Source organism: Adiantum capillus-veneris, chromosome 13 (assembly GCF_014529385.1).
Source record: "Adiantum capillus-veneris isolate H3 chromosome 13, ASM1452938v2, whole genome shotgun sequence".
NCBI lineage: Eukaryota > Viridiplantae > Streptophyta > Polypodiopsida > Polypodiales > Pteridaceae > Adiantum > Adiantum capillus-veneris.
The window spans coordinates 93,193,555-93,220,616 of NC_140943.1; the positions used below are offsets into that span (position 1 = coordinate 93,193,555).

Consider the following 27,062-nt stretch of genomic DNA (forward strand, 5'->3'; position numbering starts at 1 on the left):
ATTGAAGACCCGATTTTCCCAATCACTAGGGCTCCAGGGTATTTTCTACTAGGGTCTCCCTGAGGTGCTCTGGCCCAAACTTGGGTGCACTGAGGCCCCAGAACTGCTAGATCTATTCTGATGTGCACACAACTAATTAGATAATTCTTTTCTCGTAAATAATTAATTATTTACAAAGTCTGACATAGTTATAGCTGGATAGCCCTTGAAGGCTAGGACTGAGCCTGAGGTGTAGGTCGGGGTCTCCTCCGTGGACAGGCCTTCACAAGATGGCCCATTTGACGACAAATAAAACACTGATTCGGGAGGCGCGAAGACTCAACGCTCTGATGGAACCAACCTCCACTCACGACAGGTAGTAGGATGACCTTCGGGAGAGTGTGGGTGTCCTGAATCAAAACACGTACTATGGGGATGGTGGCCGCCTTGGCAACTACAGAGGCTGCCGTGCGAGGTGTCTCTAGGGCAGTCCCAATCTCTGAGCCTATGCTAGAAAGGAGCGGAAGGTGCTCTTTCTGCAGGCCGGAGAAGCAGACTGAGATGGGCAAGTCTACCTCCTTGACAAGAACGTCGATAGCTGGGTCGAAACCATGGCACCACTGTCGAAAGTGTGAGCGAACTGCTCGGATGGCCAGGGGGCTCATCGCAATGACCTTGGACGCCATCTCGGGAGTGTCAAACTCTATCTGGTAGTAGCCACGCCCAAGAAGCTGAACATCGAGAATCTTGCCCACCTCGGCTAGAAGACGGGCCTGAAGAAGATCACGCACCTCTCCTCTGCTAGGTCGGGTGCCGATGATCTTGCAGATGACGGAAGTCGCTTGGAGGCGCTCCACCTCTGCGGCTAGGCTCGCTTGCTTTGTTGGCGAGAGAGCAAGTCGGATGGTGGGCTCTGCAGGTCGGGCGAGGGGGGGGGGAGTGTGCGAGCAGGGGGGGAGTGGGGGAGCGGGCTGAGCAGGATGCTCGCTGGGCGCAGGCACAATAGCGCGCAGCTGCAGCATGCAGGCAAGGCAGGCGGGGGGTAGCGCACAGTAGGGTAGGCGCGCAGCATGAGGGCGGGGGAGGGAGAGCTAGCGATGGTGAGAGGGGGGTGTGCGGGAGCAGCAGCGAGCGTCAAACACAAAGGAAGTCTAGTTATCGTCTATGGCTTTGGACAGTGGCTGCCTAGACATTGTGGGAACGAAGACTCACTGGGGTTTTTAAAAAAAAAGGCCATATTGAGTTAATAAAAGAAAATTTTGTGAGACTAAGGGAGTCGATGCCGTCATAAGGTGTGCAGGTGTGCATGGCATCTGGGGAGTGATGAGCCGCCAAGCCTGGCATGGAGTGCATGCAAGGACGGCGCTACTGCAGTTTTTGGGAATGTATGGCAAGCTGGGGAGATAAGTGTGCGATGCTGTGAGCAGAAGAAGGGGGCATACATGCGCAAGGAGGCAAAAAAGGGTACGTTACTGGCTACAGGCAGGGCGTGCCTTGGGATTGCAGAGGAGAGCATGAAAGAAGAGGGAGGCACGACCGCAGGGTGCTGCAGGTGGAGGCCGAAGCAAAGGAGAGCTGAGCTACTGGTTGACGCCTTGCTCTTGTCATTGGCAGAAGGATGGATATTTTAAGGCAAATCACGGGGGGGGGGGGGGGGGGGGGGGGGGGGGGGGGGGGGGGGGGGGGGGGGGGCTACTACAGTTGAGAAGGGGGACTGTGCGCTATTGAAGAGCTGCCAAGGGGTGTGCAGGGGTGATAGAGCACAAAGGGTGTGCAGGAGAAGACAGCGGCCAAGGGTGTGCAGGAAAAGAGGGCGGATCCTCTGCCGTCAAGACTACCAAGGGCTGCCAACCGACGTCTGTTTCTGCTCCTTTCTCTCTACCATCTCTCACAGCTAGAGGCCCCGTGCCTTCTAGGCTCACCTCACAAACACATATCCTCCAACACCGCACCGGCTGACCAGTTTTGACATCTGTCAGCAATGGTATTTTTTCAACTATGGCTTTATAAATATTTGTTCATGTCAATTCATCATCCCAAGTTTGGCCTCCTTGAGGCAGCTTTTGTCCAGAAATATCTGTGTGTGTCATCAACAAACTGAGTGCTCTCCCTGGAGTGGTGTTGCGGCTTAAGCTCCAGCCTTTGGTAAAGGGAATGGATCGTCCACTCTATATCCAAAGCTTAGGACGGAGTACTAGTCCGTTTTCCTCTTGTGCAGTCCCCTCGACTAACATGTAATGCCTACATTCAAGAAGGGGCCTGCCTTAGCTTTTCCTCAGTGTGAGTAACATTCACTATGACCCCATCTTTAGTGGTCTTCCCCTTCCTCCAATATCTTCACCTCCTTCCTCTTTCTCCCTTTTTGTTGCGACCACCATTCACTCATGCTTCTTTACTGCCTCAATTTTCTTGTCACCTCTTCCCACACCCTAGATGTCTTCCATGTTGTTGTTGACTCGTATCTTCTTATGCAAGCTCTTCTATACCTTTGTTCTCTTTCTCGAGCCCCGGATCCTCCTTTCCATCTTGCTAATCATTTGGTCATGCAACTTTTTCGTCGACCTCTTTTCTTTTTCCTAGACAATGGGTATCATCCTTTTTCTGGCTTCATCCTTATGGAAATCTTCAATGTTGACTCTACCCTGCTGTCAAGAGCCCTATATCGAGAGCCCATTTACCTTTTGTTCATACCTTTGCAGAGTCTTGTTTCCTGGTCTGCTGCTGTGTTAGTGTGAGCTCATCAACCACCTATAATTTCACCTTGCACACCCTTCAATAGTACACAGATGTGTTTGAAGACATGAACATATTGTGGAACCTTTTTTCAAGAACCTGCTTTGTGCTAATATTAAGCTGTTGTTGCTTTTTAGCAATGGCAATGATGTATCATTAAAGGTGCAGAACAATATGATCGGGCCTCCTTTTGTTACACCGATTCCCAAAGCAGGTTTAGAGAAAGGGTCAGATTTACTGAGGGTTTTTGAAACCCTTTTAAGGCCATTTAAAAATGGGAATGACAACAATGAAGGTATGCACATGCTGGACTTCAACCAGTATTTGGGGAGCAGTGGAACAGCTTCTAGTTCAGATTTGGGATTTTGTCAGAATCGTGGCCTGTTTAAATTTTGGTTTGCACAGACCAGTTGTATGGATAATCTTGTGCTAATAGATTTGTCCAAGCTTCTTCCTTCTGTCTTCCATTCATCGCAGCCAAATACAAAAATACACGCGGTAGTGGAATGGTCCGAGAAGGCCATGGAATTCTATGACCTCAGTCAGTTTGAAGGAATGCCAGAAGCATTTAGTTCAAAATGTTCTATGAAGGCAGTACGGCAGGATGCGATTTCTTTGCATGGGTGTCTTGATGCCTTTGTGAAGGAGGAACCTCTGGGTCCAGAAGACAAGTGGTGGGTTTCAACTCCTGTTATGCCTCTATGCATGTAACTATGGTGTACTGACAGTATAGTGGTTGTGCCATTGATGACAGGTATTGTCCTAATTGTAAGGTCCCTCAGCAAGCAAGCAAGAAGCTGGACTTGTGGAGACTTCCAAGCATTCTTGTGTTGCATTTAAAAAGGTTCTCATTCAGCAGATACTTGAAGGACAAGCTGGAAACATTTGTCGATTTTCCCATTCACAATCTGACTCTCAGTAGGTACATGCCTAATATGACCACAGCACCTTATGAACTTCATGCAGTGATAAACCATTATGGAAGCATGGGTGGAGGCCATTATACTGCATATGTCAAGGTATTTGTGTCAGTAAATTTGAATTTGGTGTTTCAATGCAGCTCTTATGTTGTCTTCAAAAACAGTTGTTTATCATGTTTGTCAAGAAAATGCTTATCGTAGTCTTTTTTGGGTTGTATAGCTCCATGATGAAAGTGGATGGTACAATTTTGATGATAGTCGAGTCTCTCCTATCAGCGAGGAAGATGTTAGGACGGCTGCAGCATATGTTTTATTTTATCGAAGAATTGAAACCGACAGCAGTGTGCCAAGGAGTTCATTGTTAGACCAAAAGAGCTGCTAAGGTGTCTGATTTCTTGCCATCATGTATGAAGAGGGGTCAACAATACGTACCAGCTGCCCTGAGCTTGATTTAAACTTGCTGATTGTGCATTCTATTCTGCATTCAGAAGGATTGCATGCTTGAAAATATTCAAGAAAGGGTATTTGTATAGCTAAAGTTGTAGACATCTATGACCACAATCTCAAGCAGGGGCAGGTAAAATGTGATCTTCCCTTACATTTTTTTTTGTAAATCTTGTTGATTCAAATTACAAGTGGGAAACTTCAAAGCAAGGAAAACCCACCAAGCAGAAACGATACAAAAAATGGAGCAGCATGAGGCTCCAAGGGCTAGAAACAGTCGAAATAAATCCTATAGGCATCAAGAGTGATGTCCCGAGCTTCATAGGCGAAATGCAACGCTTGATCCAGCAAAAATTTGAAGTAGGGAAACGGGTCAAGAGCAATGCCTGGAAACATCAAGGAGTTGCAATGGTGCCAATTAGTCCACAGAACCCAAAATCTGACCCAGCCAAAAAAGACTGCAAACTGAGACTGTAGAGATTGAAGCTCCCCAAAAAGCCAAAACTGTCTGTGGAAAGTGGTGGGGGGAAAACGTAACTGAAGAGCAGCCGGTACCTGCTGAATGAAGGACCGGGAGCATTGACAGCCCCACAATAAGTGCGGAAATTTGAAGTAGGGAAACGGGTCACCAGTTATGCCTTGAAACATCAAGGAGTTGTGATGGTGCCAAATGGTCCGCAGAACCCAAAATCTGACCCAGCCAAAAAAGACTGCAAACTGAGACTGTAGGGACCAAAGCTCCCCAAAAAGCCAAAACCGTCTGTGGAAGTGGCAGAGGGAAAACGTAACTGAAGAGCAGCCGACACTTGCCGAATGAAGGACCGGGAGCATCGACAGCCCCACAATAAGTGCGGCATCTAAGACAACAAGAAGGCGCAATATGCTGAGCGTGCAACAAGCTGCCAACAGGTAAAACTCCCACCAAGTCGCGCCACAAGAAAATACGTTCCTTCAAAGGTAGATGACTCTGCCAGATACTAGCCAAGGTTCGCTTCCACCACAAGGCTTATTTGGAGAGGGACCACAGCTGATTACCATGCCTACATGCATCAGATTGTAATAAAGCATAAACATTGGTAGTAGAAATGCAGTCCAGCCTCAAGTCAGCAAGCTTCCAACCAGAAAAATGCGAGTCCACATTCAAAGGAGGAATAGGGGGAAATCTCCTGTTAGAGAGAAGAGTAATGGTGTAGACGCCATAGTACCCAATCCAATTTATGCGCAGCCGATACATTCGAGGCCAACTGATAACCCAAATGGCGAACTATGACATGCGGAGGAACAATCTCCCCTGGCCGTAATAGTTTATGCCAATCATACTCATTCAAAGGGAATAACTTGGATTTGGGAAAATTGACTTTGAGGCCTGCCGCCAATCCAAACAAGTGAAGAGTATGCATAATCAGTTCAACATTGTCAAAGTGATTGTGAGGCATAAACAAAGAGTCATCTGCATAGGCGTGACCAACAAAATGCTTCCCCAATAGAAACTCGAGACCATGAAATCGACCATAAGAAATCAAGAAATCCAGATACACAAGCAAGGGATTAGAAGCGATTGCATAGAGCAAAGCACTGAGAGGACAACCTTGCCTTACCGATCGTCCCAAAGGCCAAGGGTCTGTGAGAAATCATCCAACAAACACGCAAAAGAACTATGTGCATACAAGAAAAAGACGACACAAGAAAGCTTGGCCCCAAGCCCAATTGTTTCACAACGTCTGCAATGTAGTCCCAAAGAACAATCTCAAAAGCCTTTGCAATGTCAACCTGCATAACCAATACATCCTGTTGAGTTTATTTCGCATATTCCGTGCCTATGATGATATTGGCCAGATTGTCAGTAATTTGACGGCACGGAATAAAGCCATATTGAGATTGATGTAGGTCTTTATGCAGAAAGCCCTAAAGACAATTAACAATCATTTAAGCCATCAATTTATATACCACATGCACGAGTGTAATTGGTCTCCAATGAGAGAACTTTTCACATAGTGCTTGCTTATGTATCAACTTGAGGAGGCCTTCTTTCCGAGAGGAGGGCAAGTGCTGCTGCTCCCGGGTCGTATTCATCATTATCAACAATGGCATTTTCAAGTCATCCCAAAAAGGCAAGAAAAATTCCACAGTAAGGCCATCCGAACCAGGTGCTTTCCAACGGCCCAAATCAAGTAGGTTGGCATACAATTCCGACTTAGTAAAAGCAACCTCCAAGTCTTGAGCCCGTTGAATCGAAAGAATGGGAGTAACATGCAAAAGAAACAAGCGATGTGCTTCGCAAGCTTTCTATGTGGGGGGTAAAGGAGCCTCAAAGATCTTGCCATAATGAGACTATAGAACCTGAGCCAGCTACGGTACGGATTGCATATGACCAAATTTGCCACAATGAAAACAAGAATTTGCAAATTTATCCCATTTAAGCTTGACAGGGCGCTTTTCGACCACCGGATCCCCAGAATCAACTGCAATGACTGTTGGAGTGGGGATGTACGTGTCCCACAAGATGCAGAAACGATTGGTGTTTGCCTCCAACTTGAAGGACAAATGACCTTACCCAGCTGAGTAGTCAACAAGGGAAGAAAGTGACGCCAAGTGTGGGAAAATCCACCACCTCAACCCAAACAGGACACTTATGACGAATAAGACTCTAATAGTCTTTGATGAGAGCCCAAGGCAAAACATGAGTCATTTGCGTATTGAAAAAGAGAGGAGACATTTCAAGCAATGCATCTCGAGCATCCATATCTGTAAATAGCACTTCGTAAAATCCTCTCGCTCCAAAGTAAACTCCTCGAACTGCTTGCCTCTTGAGCAGAGAATCAATCCTGAGCAGTAGGCATTTTGCCCTAGAAGAAGAGAATCACCGCATTAAGAGCAACAGGATCCATGAGCTCCGGGACAGGAATACGCACTTCCATGACAACAGCAGGCCCTTCCCATGCTCGGTGTGCATCCTCGAAATCCTCATAAAGATAGTCTTTCACAATGGTGTTTGGCCAACAATATATCTCATGCTCTCCGTGTAATAGACTATGTTTGGTTAGTTTGCTAGGTTTTTTATGATGTCTGTGTGATTCCCTTTTAAGTTAAACTTATGGGGTATACATCACATTGAGACCACTCATGCGCTTACAGATTTTTTTACTAGGAGTGTAGGAGACCCTCTCATTGAGTTAGAAGCACCTTCCTTAGAAGATCGTCAAAGGTGATACTCAAGACTCCAATTAAATGAAAGGAGGTTGTAGAGATTGAGGGAACCTCACAATAAGAGTCGTGCTCCATTGGCCAACTTGTCTTCTTGACTAAACATGCTCCTATCTATGTGGCTATCAAGACAACTTTATGCTTCAGGTGCACAAAGATCTCTGTATAATGAGTAAGTACCCCATGATGCGCTTTATGAGAGAGACCTTAGATGAGCATCCCTAGGATGGAGCACAGAATTTGACAACCTTTTGAGCAAACAATTGTGACATCACAACCGTTTTGGTTTTGAATGTTATACTATGTTATCCGTAAAATTCATGGTCGTACTTTAGACCCAGGTGGTCCCTCATCAAAAGCTCCCCCCCTTGGATTTCAATAGGAAGGATGAATGGGATGCCCTAACCACACTAGATATCTATTGTGACATCTATTACACATTTTACACCATGCTGATATGATTTCCAAAGCTTTATACCTCCTCACACACCATGGTTTTATGACTTGGAAAGTGGTTGCTACTTTTACAGTTCATGAGGCACACACTTGTGTGGGGTGGCAAGCAACACCATTTTTAGTCTTCAAGCTGCACATACAATATTTATAGACAAGACATTCTTGATATGCCACTTGCCATTGTGCATGATTCAAAAAATGCAACCACAAGTTGTAGTCTTAAGGTAAATTTGACGCATTACTCAATGCATGATTTGGAGGGCTTGACTAATTTGCTCATGAAATTTGATGTTAATGAATGAAGGATGTGGAGGGCTTCTAAACGTAGATGTTGTGAAAATATCTCTTTGACCGCCACTTTGCTAGATATATGCTCAAAGATTTACATAGCCAGTGGGATATATATGATAGCTCCTCTAAGGCAACAAGGAGCATAAATTCTCATTTTGCAGATGTTAAAATTGCACTCCAGAGTTCACTTTGGTTGAGGGCCATGTCACATGGCATAGCTCCCACCATTTTAGTTCATTCTACTAGGAGGGTTCCCATAACCTTTAGCATCATGGGTTTACTACATTTCTGTACATCCTCTTGGAGGTGGGCTTGGTAGAGCATCCTAGAGCTCCATGAGTACACAAAACACATCAACTTATTTTCTATTAGAAAAATAAATAAAGACCTTTTTTGAGACTGTGAGAGAGAGAGAGAGAGAGAGAGAGAGAGAGAGAGAGAGATAGAGAGAGAGGATCTCGCCAATTGATCAAGAGTTGGATGCTTTTCTGGTTGGAAAGATCTCATACCCACATGCACACTCTTGTTGATGCCTTTGTTTTTTGCCGGCTTAATTCTTTTACACAACCAAATACATCGTGTCTCATGTGAAGATTGCATGATTTGCCTACATGTTGTCAGGTGCTTTTTTGCACTTAAAAAGATGAAAAAATTCTTTTAGACAGCTCATCAACTTGGATTTAGATGTGACATGTGGATGGTGAACTATATCGAAGGTACATAGAGTGGTGTGCTTTTTGTTGGTTATCACCATTATAACCCCTTCAAGGGACTAGGGGCCCTAGATGTGGCACGAGTTGTCTTAACAAGCTTTAGAATGTGTAAACAAGGCCTTACAAATGCAAAGAAATGAGGGGTAATGTGGCTAAGTGCTCATCTTGCATAGAGTTCAATGCGGACAATCATTGTCTATACATGGAGATTAACTTTACCAAAAAAAGAAAATGGGTCAAAAAGGTGAAAAAATGACGCATCAATCATCGAGCCAAGGTGACCACAGTGGAATGCTTGCTTCGCTGGATTATCATCACTTTAAATGCATTTAAAGGAGGAAACCACATGTTTCATTGAGATGTAGCTGCAATGGGCTCCCTTATCTAAACTTCCATGGGGGCAACACTTTCTCAAGACGTGACCCATCCCTCTATTTTCGTTGCATATGTGTGAGATTACACAAATTGGTCAAAAGCCAACTAGACCCCAAACCCTTTAGGGACTTCCAATCTAGCCAATTTATGCAAGCCTCATGGTTAGGCCATAAGCATAGGTCACAAGTTCGCCTTACCCTAGGACTTTCTTCATCATTCCAAGCCTTGGGCTGTGAGAGCATGATGCTACTTAGAGAGCTCCCCTCAATCAAGGTGAGGTAAAGCAGTCATGAAATTCTTGAAGTTTTTAGCTACACTAAAACCTTGCATTCATGAGGTTTATCCTTGTGGCATTCATGAGGTTTACCCCACAAGGATGGCTTTGATATTAGTTGAAGTGACAACCTTCTCAGGAGGTCACTCATCTCAGTACTTTGTGAGGTTTCCACAAATTGGTCTAGCCATCTAGATCTGAAACCTTAAGGTGGTAGGGATCTCCAGTCTAGCCAATTTTTGCAAACCTCATAGTTAGGAACCACTTATAGGTCACATTTTTGGCTTACTTCAATACTCTTTTGGTTTTTGAGTGTATTGCGAGGTAATTAACGATTGCTCTTGTCAAATTTGTGTTGGTGTGTCTACAGAGTGGTGGAGGTGCCACATGAAATGTGCATTTAGGGAGTTAAAAGGGAGAAGGTGAGTGGCTTTTTGCAAGGCACAATGGTGCTATCTTTGGTCAATTGGATTCATGGGGAGTAAGATAAGGAAGGGAATACCTTACTTTGGCTTATAGGAATGGTTTCTATGCGAGTTTCTTGGCTTTTGCTGAGAAAATGATATTTTTGGAGTGTCTCTTATTTGGCTTGGTTGGTTTGTGCTCATCATTCCAAGCCGCCTCAACCTCTATATTTGTGTAGGATGTTCAATGCTTATAATTATCAAGAGATGGGACTTGAATTATGAGAAAGGAGATTGTGTGGGTATTAATAAGAACTTGTGTGGGTTTCAAACTCTAAGGATGCTTACTTATAAAGGTGCCCCACTCTTTGCTTCTCGTCAGTTTCTAGAGAGAATAAGAGATACAGAGAAGCATTTGCACAAGGCTTGGCTTACACTTGCAAGGTGTTCATGCACACGACTATCATTGTAGATACGAACTAGGAGGCAAGATAGACTCCTTTCTAACAAAAAAGGAGACACGACAAATACACACAAAACAAGCAACGCGCTCTTATGTGCGTGCGCACACACACACATACACTTGCATCGACTAGAGAGAATAAGAGATATAGAGAAGCACTTGCACAAGGCTTGGCTTACACTTGCGAGTTTTTCATGCACTTTACCACTATCATTGAGCTTGTAAAGATATTATTCTAGCCTCTTGTATTGCTCAATTAGGTCTATGACATAACACAAAACAACTCAACAAACCAACCCATAGCCAAAACCAACTCAAACGGGGAACCACCTAGATGTAGTTGTAAAATAGGATGCAAGAGAGTTTCCTTTCTGACAAAAAAGGAGACAACAAATACACACAAAACAAGCAACACGCTCTTATGCGCACACACCCACTTGCATTGACTAGAGAGAATAAGAGAGAGAGAGAAGCATTTGCACAAGTCTTGGCTTACACTTGCAAGGTGTTCGTGCACTTTACCAATATCATTGAGCTTGTAGTATAGATATTATTCTAGCCTCTCATGCTACTCAACTAGGGCCATGACATAACACAAGACAACTCAACAGACCAACCCATAGCCAAAACCAACTCAAATGGGGGACCACCTAGCTATAGGTGAGAACTAGGATGCAAGAGAGTTTCCTTTTTGACAAAAAAGCAGAGACAAAAAACACACCCAAAACAAGCAACACGCTCCTATGCACACACACCCACTTGCATCGACTAGAGAGAATAAGAGATAAAGAGAAGCATTTTCACAAGACTTGGCTTACACTTGCAAGGTGTTCGTGCAGTTTACCACTATCATTGCGCTTGTATAGAGACTACACAAACAACATGCTTAGTGCTAATCATTGCCATCACACACATTGTCGTAGGGTTGCAAGAGCCCTCTCATCGTACCACTCTCTTACAATGAACCAATTTGATAACGAAGGAAGCATAAACACATAAAAAGAACAAGCTCAAATGACAAAGTTCCGAAGATATAAGTCACCTTGTATTCATCAATCATTTGGCACAAGTGGAGGGAGGGGGATGTGATGAAAGAGCATTTCCAATAAGGAAGTTTGAGATGTGCACTCCCATTCTCTTTCATATACAGTGTGTGGCATCAAAGCTTCTCTCACACCAAGGTGTGAAGCTCACAAAGTGGCGACCACATCAAAGTCTCTTCTCACGTGTATAGTGTCGAGGTGGTATATGAGAGATGAATTACAAAGAAGAAGAGAGACATATTTATAGGTTCGAGACTCCTCATTCAGGTTATTATTTTACAAGCTAACAAATCAATATTAAACTTTTTTTAACATCAAAATATGGCAAACTTCTCTTATTTGCTTGAGTCATGGATGGAAGCTCAAGAGAAAAGCATTATTGATGGTAGAAAAAGATGAAATTAGAGAGAGAGAGAGAGAGAGAGAGAGAGAGAGAGAGAGTGCATTTTCACTATTTACATCTCTTGAGGTGAGGTGCCTTCTATGATTAGATCATTGGTTATTTGTGTTCGTAGATTAGTACTTGAAAGAAGAAATTGACCAAGTATGTATGCAAAGTGCATCACATGGGAGTGTACAATGGTAAAACTATTTGAGATGTATGAGTAATTGATGCAATATGTGAAGCTAAGAAAAAAGAAAAATATCACCTATGTATACGAGTTGATGAAGCGGTTAGTAAATATAGTCCTCCACGTAGCTTGTAGTTGTCGACAAAGTTGCATTGAAGTAAAAACATTGAACACTTGATACTAAAAGTCTCCCATTTTTAGAGGTTTACCTTGATATTTTTTAAGTTTTGGAAAGGGTGAAGAGGAAGTGGTAAGATGGAAGTGATTATAGAAGATATTGAAGTGTATATGTGTATAGAGACTGATTTTGAAGCCTGGAGGTAAGGAGGGAGGGGAATGGAGAAAAAGGTGAGAGGAAAGGTGGAATTTACATGTTTGAGTGAGGAATGAAAAGGATTGTGTGTGTGTGTGTGTGTGTGTGTGTGTGTGTGTGGAAATAAAGGAGGAGGTAAAGAGAGTAGAAGATTACCTATCAAAGTAAGATGAGGGTAGATTGGGATTCACCATCATTTTGAAAAGGGAAGAACTAAATGAATTTTTTTTGACAAAATCATGTGTGTTTTCCCTCAACAAAATTCTTTTAGTGACCCTTCTTTAGTTGAACTTTCATAAGGCTTCAAGAGTGAGCCTTCAATGGATCATAACATGGCATAGGTCATTGAAGTTCCCTTTCAACATACATGGATGAGAATTATTGGTGAAATAAAATATATACAAGATGGAAGAATGGGATCTACAATGATGAGCTCATGGCATCTATATATTGACACATTAAATATTTGAAAACTAATAGTCTAAAATAAGAAGTATCCCTCAATTATTAATTAATATGGTAGATGATTGTGAACTTATTTTCTATTGTGAGGAAAAAATATATGTAAAAAGTAAAAAAATCACTTATTGAGGGAGTATAAGAATTTTTGTGAATTTTGCTAGAGTAAAGTCACACTAAGCTTAAAAGAGGCTTTACATCTAGTGCACGAAATATGGACATGGATGGCATATGTGAAGTGGCTTACTTAGGCCTGGTAAAAATATGCACCTACATATAGTATATACATAACTCCTACATAATGGAGTAATCAAGTATATAATATAGCTAGGCCCAAGGTAAGAGGAAATATTTATATGCAAAGAGTGGGTCATAATATCATTTAGGGTCTTTTTGTTTTTTGGAATGATCATTAACTCTCACACGTATTTGTACAATAAGGAGAAAAGGTGAATTTGTCAAATTTGTGTCTTAGATAAAATATGAAGTTCCTTTATGAAGGTAGCCTACCCAAGAGCTTTAGTTTTATTTCTAAGACAAAGGGCGGTAGCTGCTTGTTCCAAAATTGGAAGCCGAAAAAACGGATTGAAGTCGCGGAGCGGAGCGTGGATTGACTCTCTCTCACACATACACACAGAGATACACAGAGAGCTTACACAATATGCAGAGAAGTCGTTGAAGGGTTATATCCCAAACCTTATTATCCACAAAAGTATAAGTGAGTATATACAAAGAGTTAGTGATAAGTGAGTTAGGCGGGCGGTCGGCCATATCCGTATAAGAGGCCACTTGGGCTTTAATCCCAACAACCTCCCACTTAAAGTCCAATGTGGCACTTTAAGTAACTGTAAATCTATGAACATAAATGTACAAAGATTTACATGGCTGCCACCTATTCAATGCCCAATAACTCACGACAATGCACAAAGCCCTCTTTTGGAAGTCCTTTTGTGAGTAGATCAGCAGGATTGTCCTTGGTGTGGATCTTCAACAGTTGTATCTGCTTGTCTTCAAGTACTTCCCTAATGAAGTGATATTTCACATCAATATGCTTAGTCTTCGAATGGAACACTGGATTCTTTGCCAATTGTATAGCACTTTGACTATCACAATATAACTCTGGCATATCTACTTTGATTCCCAAGTTTGCTACCAATCTACCAAGCCAAATAGCTTCTTTGCCTCATTTGCTACAACATACTCAGCTTCTTGGTAGACTACGTAACACAATCTTGTAATCGAGATCACCATGATATGGCACCTCTAGCCAATGTAAAGACATAGCCTGATGTAGGTCTCCTTTTATCCAAGTCTCCTACATAATCTGAGTCAGTGTATCCTATGACACTCAAATCCTGACTACCATAGCATATGCACATACTCTTTGTATGTTTTAAGTATCTCATGATACCTTTCACTACCTCCCAATGTTTCTTGCCGGGATTTGACATATATCTGCTAACCACTCCCACTGCAAATGCAATATCCGGACGTGTAGCGATCATTCCATACATCAAACTACCCACTGCAGATGCATATGGAATCTTATCCATTTCAGTATTTTCTTCCTCAGGCACAGGACAATCTTGTTTGCTAAGTTTCACACATGGTGGCAATGGAACACTCAATGCCTTTCCCTTCTCCATATTGAAACGTTGCAAAACCTTGTCAATATACTCTGTTTGAGATAACCAAATCAAGTTGTTTGATCTGTCTCTCTCAATGCGCATACCAAGTGTATGACTTGCCTCACCCATATCTTTCATGTCAAACGATTTTGCCATCTTTGACTTCAAAGCTGAAATTTCTTCCAGCAATCAACATGTCATCCACATACAAAATAAGGATCAGCCAACTTCCATCCTTAGCCTTCTTTGTATATAGACAGTGATCGAACTCACTACGTTTGTAGCCTTGAGAAAGCATAAACTAGTGGAACTTATGGTACCATGCCCTCGGTGATTGTTTTCAGCCATAAAGACTTTTTAACAACTGGCATACCAAATTTTCCTTGCCTTTCTCAACAAACCCTTCTGGCTGTTGCATGTAAATTTCCACATCTAAATCACCATGCAAGAACGCTGTGTTGACATCCATTTGGTGCAACACCAAATCCAATATAGCAACCAATGCAAGAAAGCATCTCAATGTAGTCATCTTGACCAGTGGAGAGAAGACTTCATCAAAGTCAATGCCTTGTTCTTGCTTAAAGCCCTTGGCAACAAGCCTTGCTTTGTACTTTGGCTGACTATCATGAGCGGTGATCTTATACTTGTAAACCCATTTACAAGGTAGTGCCTTTTTGCCTTGTGGTAATTTAACTATCTTCCATGTCTGGTTTTTATGCAGAGCTGTCATCTCTGACTGCATGGCCAACTGCCATTTTTTTGAGTCAACCACTTGTAATGCTTCCTTGTAACAAGATGGTTCTCCGCAATCTGTGAGCATGACATAATTTAGAGATGGCAAATAAGAATCAGGTGGTTGGGAGACACGCTCAGAACGTCTCACCACAACTGATTCGCCTCTCTAGCCACTATAGGGTGTTCCTGAGCTTGCCCATGTTGTTTTGATGTGCTAGCACTAGGTCCATCTTCCCTGAAGACAAGTCTTCTGATCTCCTCTGTCTTCTCTGGCTTAGCGTGAAACTTGGATTCATTGAAATGCACATCATTGCTACGAATAACTTTTCTGGACTCAGGATCCCAAAGCCGGTAACCCATCTCGCCCGATCCTCGGTAGCCAAGAAATATACACTTCTTGCTCTTTGGTTCTAACTTATTCATGAACTCCTTAGGAATATGGTTATAAGCTTCACAACCAAAGACTCTGAGATGCTTATACGAAGGTGCCTTGCCTGTCCATAGCATCTCGACCACTTCACTCTTATCCAGAACCCTACTAGGAGATCTGTTGATCAAATGGACTGGTGTAGCCACTGCTTCCGTCCGAGTGCATCCATGGAGCGAGCCAAGAGCAGTGAGCCTTGAGCAAAAATGAGAAATCAGTTGAGCAGATAGAAGCGAGCACAAAGTAGCTTGAGACAACCCCACTGTAGTAAAATCAAGCCCCATGTATTTAGGGTTTAATATACTCCAGTGCACATAGAGAAAGACGATCCTAAAATCGCGAGAGAGCGAGAGAGAGAGAGAGAGAGAGAGAGAGAGAGAGAGAGAGAGAGAGAGAGAGAGAGAGAGAGAGAGAGAGAGAGAGAGAGCGGATTTTAGATGTACTACCTTTGCAAAAGGCCCAAATGATCTATGAGAGAAAAACATACAATAATCATACCTATGATACAATTATTTGAAACACGAATGAAACAAAAGAAACAACCTGAAAAGATTATGAGTGGTGGGTACAAAATGAGATAGTGACAAGCTAGAGGGGGTTTGAAGTGTGTGTGTGTGTGAGAGAGAGAGAGAGAGAGTGACAGAGAGCATGCCATTCAAAGTTGACCATTGGAAAGCAATGGAGATTGCAATATAGACAAGAGAGAGTGCCATGGTAGAGTTGCAAAGTTTGCAAAACTCTTTGAATATGTTATGGATGAAATCTATCATATTCTTGAAGGAATAACCTAGAAAAAAAAATGCTTTAGTACCTACCTCTTACAAAAAGTTTATGCTGATTCATTTCAAAAATTAGGTGCTGAGTGGGTTACAAAATGCACTAAGTAGGAGGAACTAAATAACTGCAGTGATTTATAGACTATAGGTTTTGCTATCTTGTCTACCCTTCCAAAAACAAAATAAGACATCACCCAGGCTATAGCCCTTATAGCTGATTAGGTTGGATTCTGACTGCCTTTGTTAGCATATCCTTAAGAATGGCCTTTGGAATTCGTGCTTGATGGATATGCATGTTGTTGTTGACATCTTGTCCAAGTACAATCAAGTACACAAAGTAAAGATGCTTGCAAGCAAGAAAGGATGCTTTTTTTGCCAACATGCCTTGAAAATCAATGCACGAACAAGATGGGACATTCTGAATTATAACTTCTATGCATGATGTAGGGGCTCTACTGTGACCCGTCAGTAGTTCTATGGTAAAAATCTCTTTCTCTCCTTCCACTTCTACGTGGCTTCCAGTCAATTTTGCTGACATTTCTAATGCTGCATTAACTTGAGCATAGGCAGCCTTCGATACCCCTGGTCGATAGGGATAATTTTGATCTTCATTTTTGTTGGCATGGGGCTCTCTCTGATGCACTTCTTTGGGGATCAATGATTCCGTTGACACTCCAATCTCAAATCCTGCCTTCACAAGTGCACAAGCTTCTTGGATGTTGAGTTTGGTGCCCTTTGCAATAGGCCAAACATGCGGAGCGCATTCTGGTGGGTGTATGATGCTTGTGACCATTCTCCATGTATGCCTCACATCTGTGTTGCAAAAGTAGCAAAACTTTTGCTTCCGCCAAGAAGATAATTGACAGTCACTCCAAAAACATGGAGCTGGGTCTCCCGGTCTCTGTCTCAATCCACACTTCTTACCAGCTGTCCAATGGTTACACTCCACTCTACTTGATGTTGGTATCCTGTGAATAGCCCACTTTGTGTCATGGACATTTTGCTCTAGAGCTTGCAACAATTCACTGCATGGTTGCTCATGTGCTGCATTTGATGTCTTATCTTGCGTGACATAATTATACTCAGGCCTGTGGCTACAAATGCTTGTATCCATATCCATTAATGGTCGCTTGGCACGCATTGTCCTCTTCTCACCCTTGAAATTAACTCTGTTATTGAACATTGGAGTACCCATGGAAGCATCATCCACTGCCCTTGAGGTGGCTGCTGGTGATGGACTAGTCTGCATGCTTGACATGGCTCTGTCAACTAAAATTTCCAATGTTGGCCCCCCTCCAATATATTTACCATCCAAGAAGGCTAGACGCCGGGCACACTGAAGATAGGCATTAATAAGATCAGTGACACATGCATCATAAAGACTAATTTTTTGCTTGTACCCCTCTCCAGCCAACCAACTTGCATGTTTGCTCTCAGAGAGGTTGGTCCTTGGAATCAATGCATTCATTATGGGCTCCCCATCCTTGACCATCATATGTCCCCAATGGCTAACCCTGAAATGCCACCAACTCAACCAACTATCTAGCTTTGGTATGTTTTTATCTGTTGTCTTGCCTGTTGCCCACCAGCTCCTAATCCTACGAAATTGCTCGAGTGCCACATCTGTTGTTTCAGACAATCTCCACTTCTCACACATCTCTTTATGCTTTGATTGGTACTGGGAGTGGATATACCTCTGTGTGTGCACCCTCAAATTATCCTCCCAGTGCCATAGACAAGACCTTTCCCTACCCACCATTTCCTTCTTGTCCCCGAACACATATCTCACTGCATTCCAATTTGCTCCTGCCTCATCTGACATGAATCCTTGAAAATTGGCTGGCCTATCTGTGTGCTCAATCATAACCTGGTTCATAGATTCCCAAAACATTATTTGTGCTTCCTCATCCTCTTCTTTGAACTCGCATGTGGCAATAGTTAGAAGCTCTCCAATCCTAATAACATTACAAAGCCATGAGCCAAGGTATACAATAGTTTACACAATTAGTATCCACATCCACTTATTTATTTTTTAATACTTATTTGTTGCTTACGTGTGATCATAAACATGTGCTCCCATTGTGTGCCAGCCTCCTTCTATTCGATGGACATGGTCAAAACAAACCCATGATAATTGGAGGTCTTCATGTCCATCTCTATCCATCCTTCTGACCACATCTACTCTTGAACCTGGGCCAGTAGTAGACATCTTGAATATGAAGGACCGCTCTTGTGATGTTGATGCTTGCAACGGAAATCGAGAACCATGGAAGAACTGAAAGTGGCACTTTCTCTTTAGTTCAAGAATTGCATCATATCCATCACCCATTGGTCGAGTGGTCCTTCTACACTGCATCACCATTTGCTTTACCCTACAACATACATAATCATGGGTGAACCAATTTTTCAAGAATACAAGTGTTTTGGTGCTTATAAGTTGAAAACTTACTTCTTCATGTTGACAAGGGTAAGCAATTCTTGGGACATCTCATGGACCTCCTTCTCACTTATAAAATCCCCACTGGTAATATTGTCATCTGCGAAGGCCTTGAGCACCATCTCTCTAGCCAATATCATTTGTACCTTCCTAGGGCCTGCTCTATTGTCCATTGTCACTGCCTTAAGCTACTAAGGCTTTTATGTTCAGAATTGATGCTCTAGACATTCCCTTAGGGACGATGTGTTTGTGCTTGCCATGGTGCATAAATAGCCTACTATGGCAAGAATCCCTAGGCATAAAGTAGTAAACTGTTGCTGGACAATCTTTCACACACATGGGAACATGCTTGCAAAAAAAGCATTCCAAATTTCCATAGCTCCCCATGGCTAGGCAGCCATTCTTTGGGAGCTTGGACAACTGACCATTCCAATGTTGCTTGTTAGTTTGATTAGTTCTGCTCCTAAATGAGCATCGCTCATTCATACATTGGAAAACCCCTCCACAAAAACTCTTCCTAAGGACAAAATATTTTTGAGTTCTTGTCTGAGTTTGTGGTTTTGTCCACAAATTTCCCTCATACTTTTGCTCCATACCCTCCATTGCCTTCCCCTCAATCATTTCATAGATGCAGAATTCTTGGTAGGTTTTTGGTAGATCTTTGACCTTGCCCTTGTATTCACGCTCTTGCATAATAGTGTGAAGCACATGGAGTGTACGGATGATCTAGAATGCAGAAACTGTTGTCTCAAAATTTAGAGTTTCTTCATCTAGCTTATCAAATTCAACATGATCTTCATTTTCCTCATCATCATCAATTTGTCTGCAAGAGAGCAAAAAAAATAGTGAAGAATTGTTCAAATTCAAACCTTCCAAAATGATCTTGGACTTACATGCACTTACATTGGTGCAGGTGATGGACCAATTGGAGATGACTCAGGGGTCTGAAAGATGTCTTCTAGTCTTGCAGTGTAATTTTTAGATAATGATTCCTCCAAGATGAAGTATGCCTCCATATAAACCCCCGCATAGGTGGGAAGAGGTGCCAAAACATTAAACTCTTGTCCCTCCTGAACAAGACCCTCGACAATGACCCTAGTTGTACCACACAACTTCTCTTGCAGGAGCTTGACGGGAAGGAGGCATTTTCCATGGATGAATGGAATGTTGATGGACTGTCCGGACACAGATTGCAAGAAAATTTTAGCTTCCCTGCATAAAAGAGAACTTTCAATCAGATCAACACCATATCCATAGTTAATAATTTTGAGTAAATTGAACACGTGTCAAGTCAATCTGTACCAACAACTCTGTAAAGTTAACAATTTCACATTCATTCAAAAACACTTCTGTCTCAATCCGAGTTTTTTTTTTAAATGAAATTCTGACAAATGCTTAAAAAATGTTAATCTTGAGAAATGTTTTAAAAAACGTTAATCTAGCGAAATGGTTGTAAAAGTTAATAATTTCACAGACATTCGAAAACACTACTATCAATCCCAGTTTTTTTAAAAAAACTGAAATTCTGAGAAATGTTTAAAAAATGTTAATCTTGAGACATGTTTAAGAATACGTTAATCTGGAGAAACGGTTGAAGAAAGTTAGTTTGGTTTTTTAATTATATTCTAACTTTTCAAAACATTTTTATTGCCCTTCAAATGTTCAACTTTTGAAATGCACACTGCTTATTCTTAATCGTTCATATTGTTTGCCTGGTTTCCATCCTTTGCAACGCCATGAGGAAGGCAAGGCTCTTGCAAACGTCGCCACTGGCCAAATACTTCCACCCCTTAAGCCCCAAGAAAACAGCAAAGGTAAGCTTAACCTTTTGATTTAAGGACCATCTTTCTCAAATCTTTAAGCACGCTGAGCGCACTTAAAGATCTGAGAAAAGAGAAGGTGAATTTGACAGCAAATGAGAGCATTTGAGTTGAGCGTAGGTGTGAGGGGAATGGAAGATTCCTGTTGCTGTGTGTATTGAGCTGTTGCTATGTGTATTGAGCAGGTGGTAGCGCTGTTGAAGCTTGCATCACTACTAGTTCGTGGTAGCAACAGAGAGAGAGAGAGAGAGAGAGAGAGAGAGAGAGAGAGAGAGAGAGAGAGAGAGAGAGAGAGATCCTATGAGAGACACTGTGTATAATAAAGCTCCCTTAACACCTCAAACAGCGTGAGATGCAGGGTGTGAGTTGTCGATGGAGAACTGGAGAGCAAATCCAGGAGGGGTCAGCGTGACTGCGAATGGAGAACACACACACACACACACACACACACACACACACACACACACACACACACACACACACACACACACACACACACACACACACACAGTCACTTACATGTTTGCAGAAAGAACAGATAGATTCTTCACATAAAGCTCCAGGAGAATGGAGAAGAGCAAAATGATAAGTGGTAGTATAGAGGTGGTGCGAGATTTGTAAAGTGATAAATGTGCCAGCTGTAATGATTTCAACTCGCCATAATGACTCTAACACACCACAACTACCCATAATTTAGTTAATGGCTGGAGCGAGATTCGTGGTGATAAATGTGTCGACCGTAATGATTTTAACTTGCCATAATGACTCTAACGCAACACAACTACCCATAATTTAGTTAATGGCTGATGTTGTCCTTTCCAATGTGTCCGATTCAGTCATTCATATGGCTTTTAACTAGATTTCATATAATCGAGAATTTTCATTCTTTCAAAGTGTTTATGCACTTCACAAGATCAAATTGTGAGGATGGTAAGTGTGAGGCAGATATTATGAGTATGGTAACTATGCCTAAGAGAAGGAAAATTGTGCAGGGTGCACGGGATTCTGGAGCAACATACAAGAGAAGAGGTAGACCATCAAAGCAGGACAACTTCAATAGGTCAATTGCAAGAGCAGGTAATCAAGAGCATTCTCAAGTAAGTCAAAAGGATGCTGAAGATGTTGAGGAAAATGGTGGTGCTGAGGAGCTGGTTGATAGTATTGTTCATGACTTGGAGCAAGAAAACGTTGAGAAGGTAGTGGATCAAGTTGCTATTGAGAGAGAGGAGCAGGGAGCTGATACTCAGAGAACTCAGGAAGATGATCAGAGTGAGGAGGTGGTAGTTGAGAAACATGACCAGGTGACTAAGGGGCAACATGATGATGAGGTGACTGAAGGGCAACATGATGAGGAGGAGGGGCAACATGATGATGAGGTGACTGCGGGGCAAGATGATGAGGAGGAGGGGCAACATGATGATGAGGTGACTGAGGGGCAACAAGATGATGAGGTGACAGAAGGCCAGAATATCTCCAATCTTGCAGGGGGGAGAAGAAACAAATTAGAGGTGTTTGGTAAGATCCTTGAGATCTCTACACCACAGGCATTCCTTGAAAGAATCAGAGTCACATTTTCTGGACCACCCCCTAGGATCCCATTATGCAGGTTACTGTCTAGTGAAGCCATTAGAAAAGTAAGCCCTTCCACCGAAAGATCACTCACAAGAAGTTTTTTAAGATGGGAGGATATCTTGAGAGCAACGAAGCCTTTACTGTCTCCATTATTGATCTAGAGGGGGAGGAGACACCAATCACTCAAGAAAGGATAGATTCTTGGGATGACTGCTGGAAAACAATTAATGAAAGATTTGAGAGGTCCCTTGATTTAGAGACAGAGTGGGGACCCTACTTGAAAGGAAAGATGGTCCATGTCCTGGATGGCAACAATCGTCTGCATGCATGGATGGAATGCATTAGACAAGGAATTCTTTAACTTAATCTCCTTTAAGAACTTTTGTTGTGTTGATTGCACTATTTTAATATAATTGTACAATTATGCAGTACAGCGTTTGAGAACGACCTGTCTAGACATTGCTCTGTGGTCTGCCACTTTTTGCAGTTTGCAAAGACTGATGTGGGGGAATTAATGTTTTCCTTGGCAAGATTGAACAAGTAAGATGATGTTGGGCATCTACTATTCTCCTTGAAAATTTTAATTGTTGTCTTGGAGTTATTGATATTCTTTTTTGTTTTAATGCTACAGGATGAACGATTATGCATATCTGCCAACCACATTTGGAGATAGGTTGTTCCAATTGAGAAGCCTAGGAGAGGCAGACAAGACTACTCTCTTGGATGGTTTGTCTATTGAAGACAGAGCATGGGTGGAGAAAGAAATGCAGGTTGTTTCATCTCGGGGGAAAAGGAGTTGGTTTACACTCCCTGTGCAAATAATGACATGGTTGCTCTTTAAGGATGAGATGGAACAGAAGATTGAAGAGTTGGCTAAGGGAATGGATGAAACTGGTAGGGCCAAGGTGATAAAGAAGATGGAGATTACCTATAGGGGAAAGACCTCCAAGTATGCAAGGATTGCAGATCCTGCAAATGGAGAGAAGTTTTGGTGTGCTACTCTGTCCTTGCCTTGGCATGAACCGAGTGCGCATATTGCGACTGAAGAGAAACTCAACATGATTGGAAATGCTTGCATAACAGATGTGGATAAGGCACACATTGTGAAATTGTTAGATAGCTCACAAGTATCAATTCGATCCTTGGAGTGCCTTCCCAATGACAAAGCTAAAGTTAGGGACTGGCTCCACATGTATTGCTTTTGGTTGCAAGTCAATCAATATGGTCTAGGTCTATTACTAGACATTCAAAATGCTGATCGAGTAAGGCTGCCATTGGAACATCGATTCAACAACTTTGTCATGCTTTGCCGAAGAAAGTACTTCAATAGAGCATTTCGCGTTGTGGAAGGTGGCATTAAGTCGACCAATGCCATGAATGAGCAACCCGGATTACACAATGCAACCCGTCGAGTTGTTTATAGGTTTGTTAATTTGTATGGTTTAATTTTTTAGTCCTCATTAAACTAGTACTCAGTAGTTGGTGTGTGTTTAGATGGCTACTCAAGGAGATTGCACAACACATGCTTGATGAGATGCCCCCCTTGGCAAGTGTATGGACATATGCAGATAACCCTACATTCATGTATTCCGATGTGAAGCTTGGAAGGGTAAGCGATGCATTACATTGCATTTTTTATGTTAACTCTTAACGCATAGGGAGATTATGCTAAATAATAGTTGTTGATTGTGAAGTCCTTGTCCACCATAGAGAAAGCCAAGTGTCCATGGTGGCTAGACATGGTTAAGAACCATGTTCCGGATGAGGAGTTGGAATTATTTCAGCAACATAAAGCAGCCCTTCAACTTACAACTACTACGAATAGTGTCCTGGAAGAGGAGACGACGGTAACTTCTCAAGTAGTAGCATCCACTGCATCAGTATCATTTCGTAAGACACTTCCTATAAATCTTGGTAGGGAAGTCGTACATAGGGCATTACAAGCAAACAAGGCTATAGAGGATGGCAAGATGCAAGGGCAACATCAAAGCGCAAGTAGCAGTGGAGGGCTAAGAGAAAATGATGACATAATCAATGAAACATTGGAACCTACAGGTAGTGTTGATGCCTTTGCTTTGTCTATCTAATATGATCTATGGAGTGTTGTGATTGTTGATACATTTTCTTAAATCTAAAAGCTTTGATTTGTAGGCACTATTTACGTTTTCAACATTTCTGTTGAAGAGCTTGTTCATATTATTGAATATCCCCAACAAGCAGAGCAAATGGGGCTTGAGGTGTTAGAGGCCTTCAATGTAGTTTGTAGCCAAGGCACTGTGAAGGGCACTCAGCTAGACTTGTGCATAGACCTCATATTTGCAGATTTTCCATCTAACGTGGCTGTCGAGGGATGCTTTTGCAATAAAGTTCCGTTTTGGAACAAGATAGTGGATAACTTGTATGACACCACATTTCAGCTTGCACACTCATGCTTGAGTGATATGGGGTTTTTTGTTTGTTTGTACACCATGGAGGAAGGGGTGAAAGTCGAGCAAGCTGGCAAGCAAAAAGGGTTTAAGATATATCATCGTCAGGTTGTGAGATGCACACCACCTATTGGAAAGAGGTTGGGACCCATTGTCACACAGGTACAAGTAATTGATTCTTGATTTAATGTGCAATAGAATTTAGTGTGGCATCCTATTCTTTAATGACATGTATGACATAAAGCTTTCTATTTGAATAGGTGAATTGCTTGATCTTGTCTGCTTTTGTTCGTTGTTCGACAACTTGTGTGTATCGTATACATCATGATCAGTTGCCAGAATTGAAACTTGGTGGTGACCTTCAATTTGGACAGGACCTTATCTTCGATAAGTGAGTTGACTCTATCATTTACTTGTTTATATGCCTAATCCATCATTTATATATATATATGCCATTAAAGTAAGTAAAATGTGTATTCAATGTCAGAGTACCTGAAGCAGATTTAGTAAAGAGGAAAGGAAAGCCATGGAGGGGTGGTTGTCAAAGAGGTCAAAAGCTTGTGAAGTACATAATCGCACTTTTTAGCCGTCCACAGGATGTAGTCCTTGACATATTTGCTGGCACGGGTACACTTGGCTTGGCAGCTGGCTTCATGGATAGACATGTCATTATGTTTGAGAGGGATGAGTGCATATATGATCGCTTGTTGAAGCCATTTGGAGTCAAGGTATGTTAGGAGTAGGTTCATTGAAAATTATAAGTTGATTGACAAGAGGGTATGTATTAAGCAATTGTGTATTTTTTTGCAGATGGATTGATTTTAAAGGGTCGCAATGTAGTTGAAGATTGGATCCAGCCAAGCTTCACATTTTCTTTTTGCTATTCTCTTAGATGATTGTGCTCAAACTTAGACTCACTGGCAGTGTTGTAGATTTCTTCAAAACTACCTTTCTTTTATGGTTGTATAAGAATGGTCGAATATAGTACTCGTGTGTTTGATGGTTGTATAAGAACAGTCGAATATGGTACTCGTGTGTTTGATGGGGCTGTTTTTTTGGGATAAAAACGCTAATTCTTTAGGCTGATTTGGGGCTAATCTGGGGCTGTTTTTTTGGGCTAAAATCGCTAATTTTGTAGGCTGATTTGGTGGCGGATTTGGGGCTGATCTGGGGCTGTTTTTTGGGGCTAAAAACACTAATTCTTTAGGCTGATTTGGTGGCGGATTTGGGGCTGTTTTTTGGGCTAAAAACGCTAATTCTTTAGGCTGATTTGGTGGCTGATCTTGTCTGGGATGTCGTCTCATGGAGTGCATTGACTACGGATATGCCCAACATAAGCGAAAAAGGCGAGGAAGCTTAGGGCTGTTTTGAGCATATGCAATGCAAGGACGCCTCTCCAAATGCGATCACCTAATCTTGCATCTTCACGGCATATGCCATTACGCAAGACACTAATATGGGCAAAATAGTTCAGATGATATTGTTAGTCAAGGGCTATTAAAAAACGATGTCTTTCTTGGAATTGCCTTGGTCGACGGGTATGCCAAATGTGCTCTATCTCAGCAAGCACAAAAGGTGGTCGAGGAGTTGCTTGTCAGGGATGTCGTCTCATGGAGTGCACTGATTGCGGGATATGCCCAACACGAAAAAGGCCAAAAAGCTTTAGGGCTGTTTTTAGCATATGGAATGCGAGGACTTCTCATGGAATGCACTGATTGCGTGATATTCTCAACACAGGAAAGGCCAAGAATAGGAGCTAAAAACGCTGATTTTTTGGGCTGATTTGATGGATCATTTAGAGGCTAAAAACGCTAAGTTTTAGGGCTGATTTGGTGGTTGATTAGGGACTGATCTTGTCTGGATGTCGTCTCATGGAGTGCATTGACTGTGGGATATGCCCAACACGAGAGGGAAAGGCGAGGAAGCTTAGGACTGTTTTCAGCATATGCAATGCAAGGACGCCTCTCCAAATGCGATCACCTAATCTTGTATCTTCACGGCCGCTATGCCATTACGCAAGACACTAATATGGGCAAAATAGTTCAGATGATATTGTTAGTCAAGGGCTATTGAAAAACGATGTCTTTCTTGGAATTGCCTTGGTCGACGTGTATGCCAAATGTGCTCTACCTCAGCAAGCACAAAAGGTGGTCGAGGAGTTGCTTGTCAAGGATGTCGTCTCATGGAGTGCACTAATTGCGGGATATGCCCAACACGAAAAAGGCCAAAAAGCTTAGGGCTGTTTTTAGCATATGCAATGCGAGGACTTCTCATGGAATGCACTGATTGCGTGATATTCTCAACACAGGAAAGGCCAAGAATAGGAGCTAAAAACGCTGATTTTCTGGGCTGATTTGATGGATCATTTAGAGGCTAAAAACGTTGAGTTTTAGGGCTGATTTGGTGATTAGGGACCGATCTTGTCTGGATGTCGTCTCATGGAGTGCATTGATTGCGGGATAGGCCCAACACGAGAGGGGAAGGCGAGGAAGCTTAGGACTGTTTTCAGCATATGCAATGCAGGGACATCTCTCCAAATGCGATCGTCTACGCTTGCATCTTCAAGACATGTGGCATTATGCAAGAGGCTAATATGGG

The 27,062-nt window shown here is 42.4% G+C and overlaps 4 protein-coding genes across 5 annotated transcripts in view; 2 read left to right on the top strand and 2 right to left on the bottom strand.

Moving 5' to 3' along the window:
* The window catches only part of LOC147444451 (ubiquitin carboxyl-terminal hydrolase 10-like), a 105,688-nt gene extending 101,442 nt beyond the window's left edge, over positions 1 to 4,246 (top strand). For both annotated transcript variants that reach the window (XM_086527058.1, XM_086527057.1), the window contains 3 exons: positions 2,850 to 3,386; positions 3,467 to 3,731; positions 3,853 to 4,246. In XM_086527058.1, the coding sequence (XP_086383184.1) occupies positions 2,850 to 3,386; positions 3,467 to 3,731; positions 3,853 to 4,014 (964 nt within the window). In that variant the 3' untranslated portion in view covers positions 4,015 to 4,246. The remainder of the gene's footprint in view (positions 1 to 2,849; positions 3,387 to 3,466; positions 3,732 to 3,852) is intronic.
* An 11,998-nt stretch (positions 4,247 to 16,244) lies between these two features.
* On the bottom strand, positions 16,245 to 17,511 carry LOC147444452 (uncharacterized). The gene has a single exon (XM_086527862.1). The coding sequence runs from the start codon at positions 17,465 to 17,467 to the stop codon at positions 16,418 to 16,420; it is 1,050 nt and encodes a 349-aa protein (XP_086383988.1). The 5' UTR covers positions 17,468 to 17,511; the 3' UTR covers positions 16,245 to 16,417.
* A 1,311-nt stretch (positions 17,512 to 18,822) lies between these two features.
* LOC147444453 (uncharacterized) lies at positions 18,823 to 20,384 on the bottom strand. The gene is made up of 3 exons (XM_086528110.1): positions 20,359 to 20,384; positions 19,550 to 19,858; positions 18,823 to 19,469 (listed from the first exon to the last, which is right to left on the bottom strand). Exons 1-3 carry the CDS (start codon positions 20,382 to 20,384, stop codon positions 19,373 to 19,375), a joined length of 432 nt encoding a protein of 143 aa, XP_086384236.1. The 3' UTR covers positions 18,823 to 19,372.
* Positions 20,225 to 25,283, top strand: LOC147444454 (uncharacterized). The gene is made up of 14 exons (XM_086528111.1): positions 20,225 to 20,460; positions 21,459 to 21,662; positions 21,735 to 21,981; positions 22,296 to 22,389; positions 22,474 to 22,578; positions 22,712 to 23,461; positions 23,533 to 23,647; positions 23,733 to 24,093; positions 24,190 to 24,626; positions 24,725 to 24,751; positions 24,839 to 24,855; positions 24,952 to 25,013; positions 25,110 to 25,192; positions 25,275 to 25,283. Exons 1-14 carry the CDS (start codon positions 20,383 to 20,385, stop codon positions 25,281 to 25,283), a joined length of 2,589 nt encoding a protein of 862 aa, XP_086384237.1. The 5' UTR covers positions 20,225 to 20,382.
* Positions 25,284 to 27,062: the final 1,779 nt, after the last annotated feature.

Excerpts from the sequence above, each read along its gene's own strand:
- LOC147444453 (XM_086528110.1), bottom strand. The coding sequence starts at position 20,384 with ATGGCGTTGCAAAGGATGGAAACCAG. Across the intron at positions 19,859-20,358 it reads TTGCAAAGGATGGAAACCAG|GGAAGCTAAAATTTTCTTGC; the intron begins GCAAACAATATG and ends TCTTTTATGCAG. Across the intron at positions 19,470-19,549 it reads GGTCCATCACCTGCACCAAT|ACAAATTGATGATGATGAGG; the intron begins GTAAGTGCATGT and ends GCTCTCTTGCAG.
- LOC147444452 (XM_086527862.1), bottom strand. The coding sequence starts at position 17,467 with ATGTCAAGCATGCAGACTAGTCCATCACCAGCAGCCACCTCAAGGGCA.
- LOC147444454 (XM_086528111.1), top strand. The coding sequence starts at position 20,383 with ATGAGGAAGGCAAGGCTCTTGCAAACGTCGCCACTGGCCAAATACTTC. Across the intron at positions 21,982-22,295 it reads AAACAAATTAGAGGTGTTTG|AGACAGAGTGGGGACCCTAC; the intron begins GTAAGATCCTTG and ends CCCTTGATTTAG. Across the intron at positions 23,648-23,732 it reads CCGATGTGAAGCTTGGAAGG|TCCTTGTCCACCATAGAGAA; the intron begins GTAAGCGATGCA and ends TTGATTGTGAAG.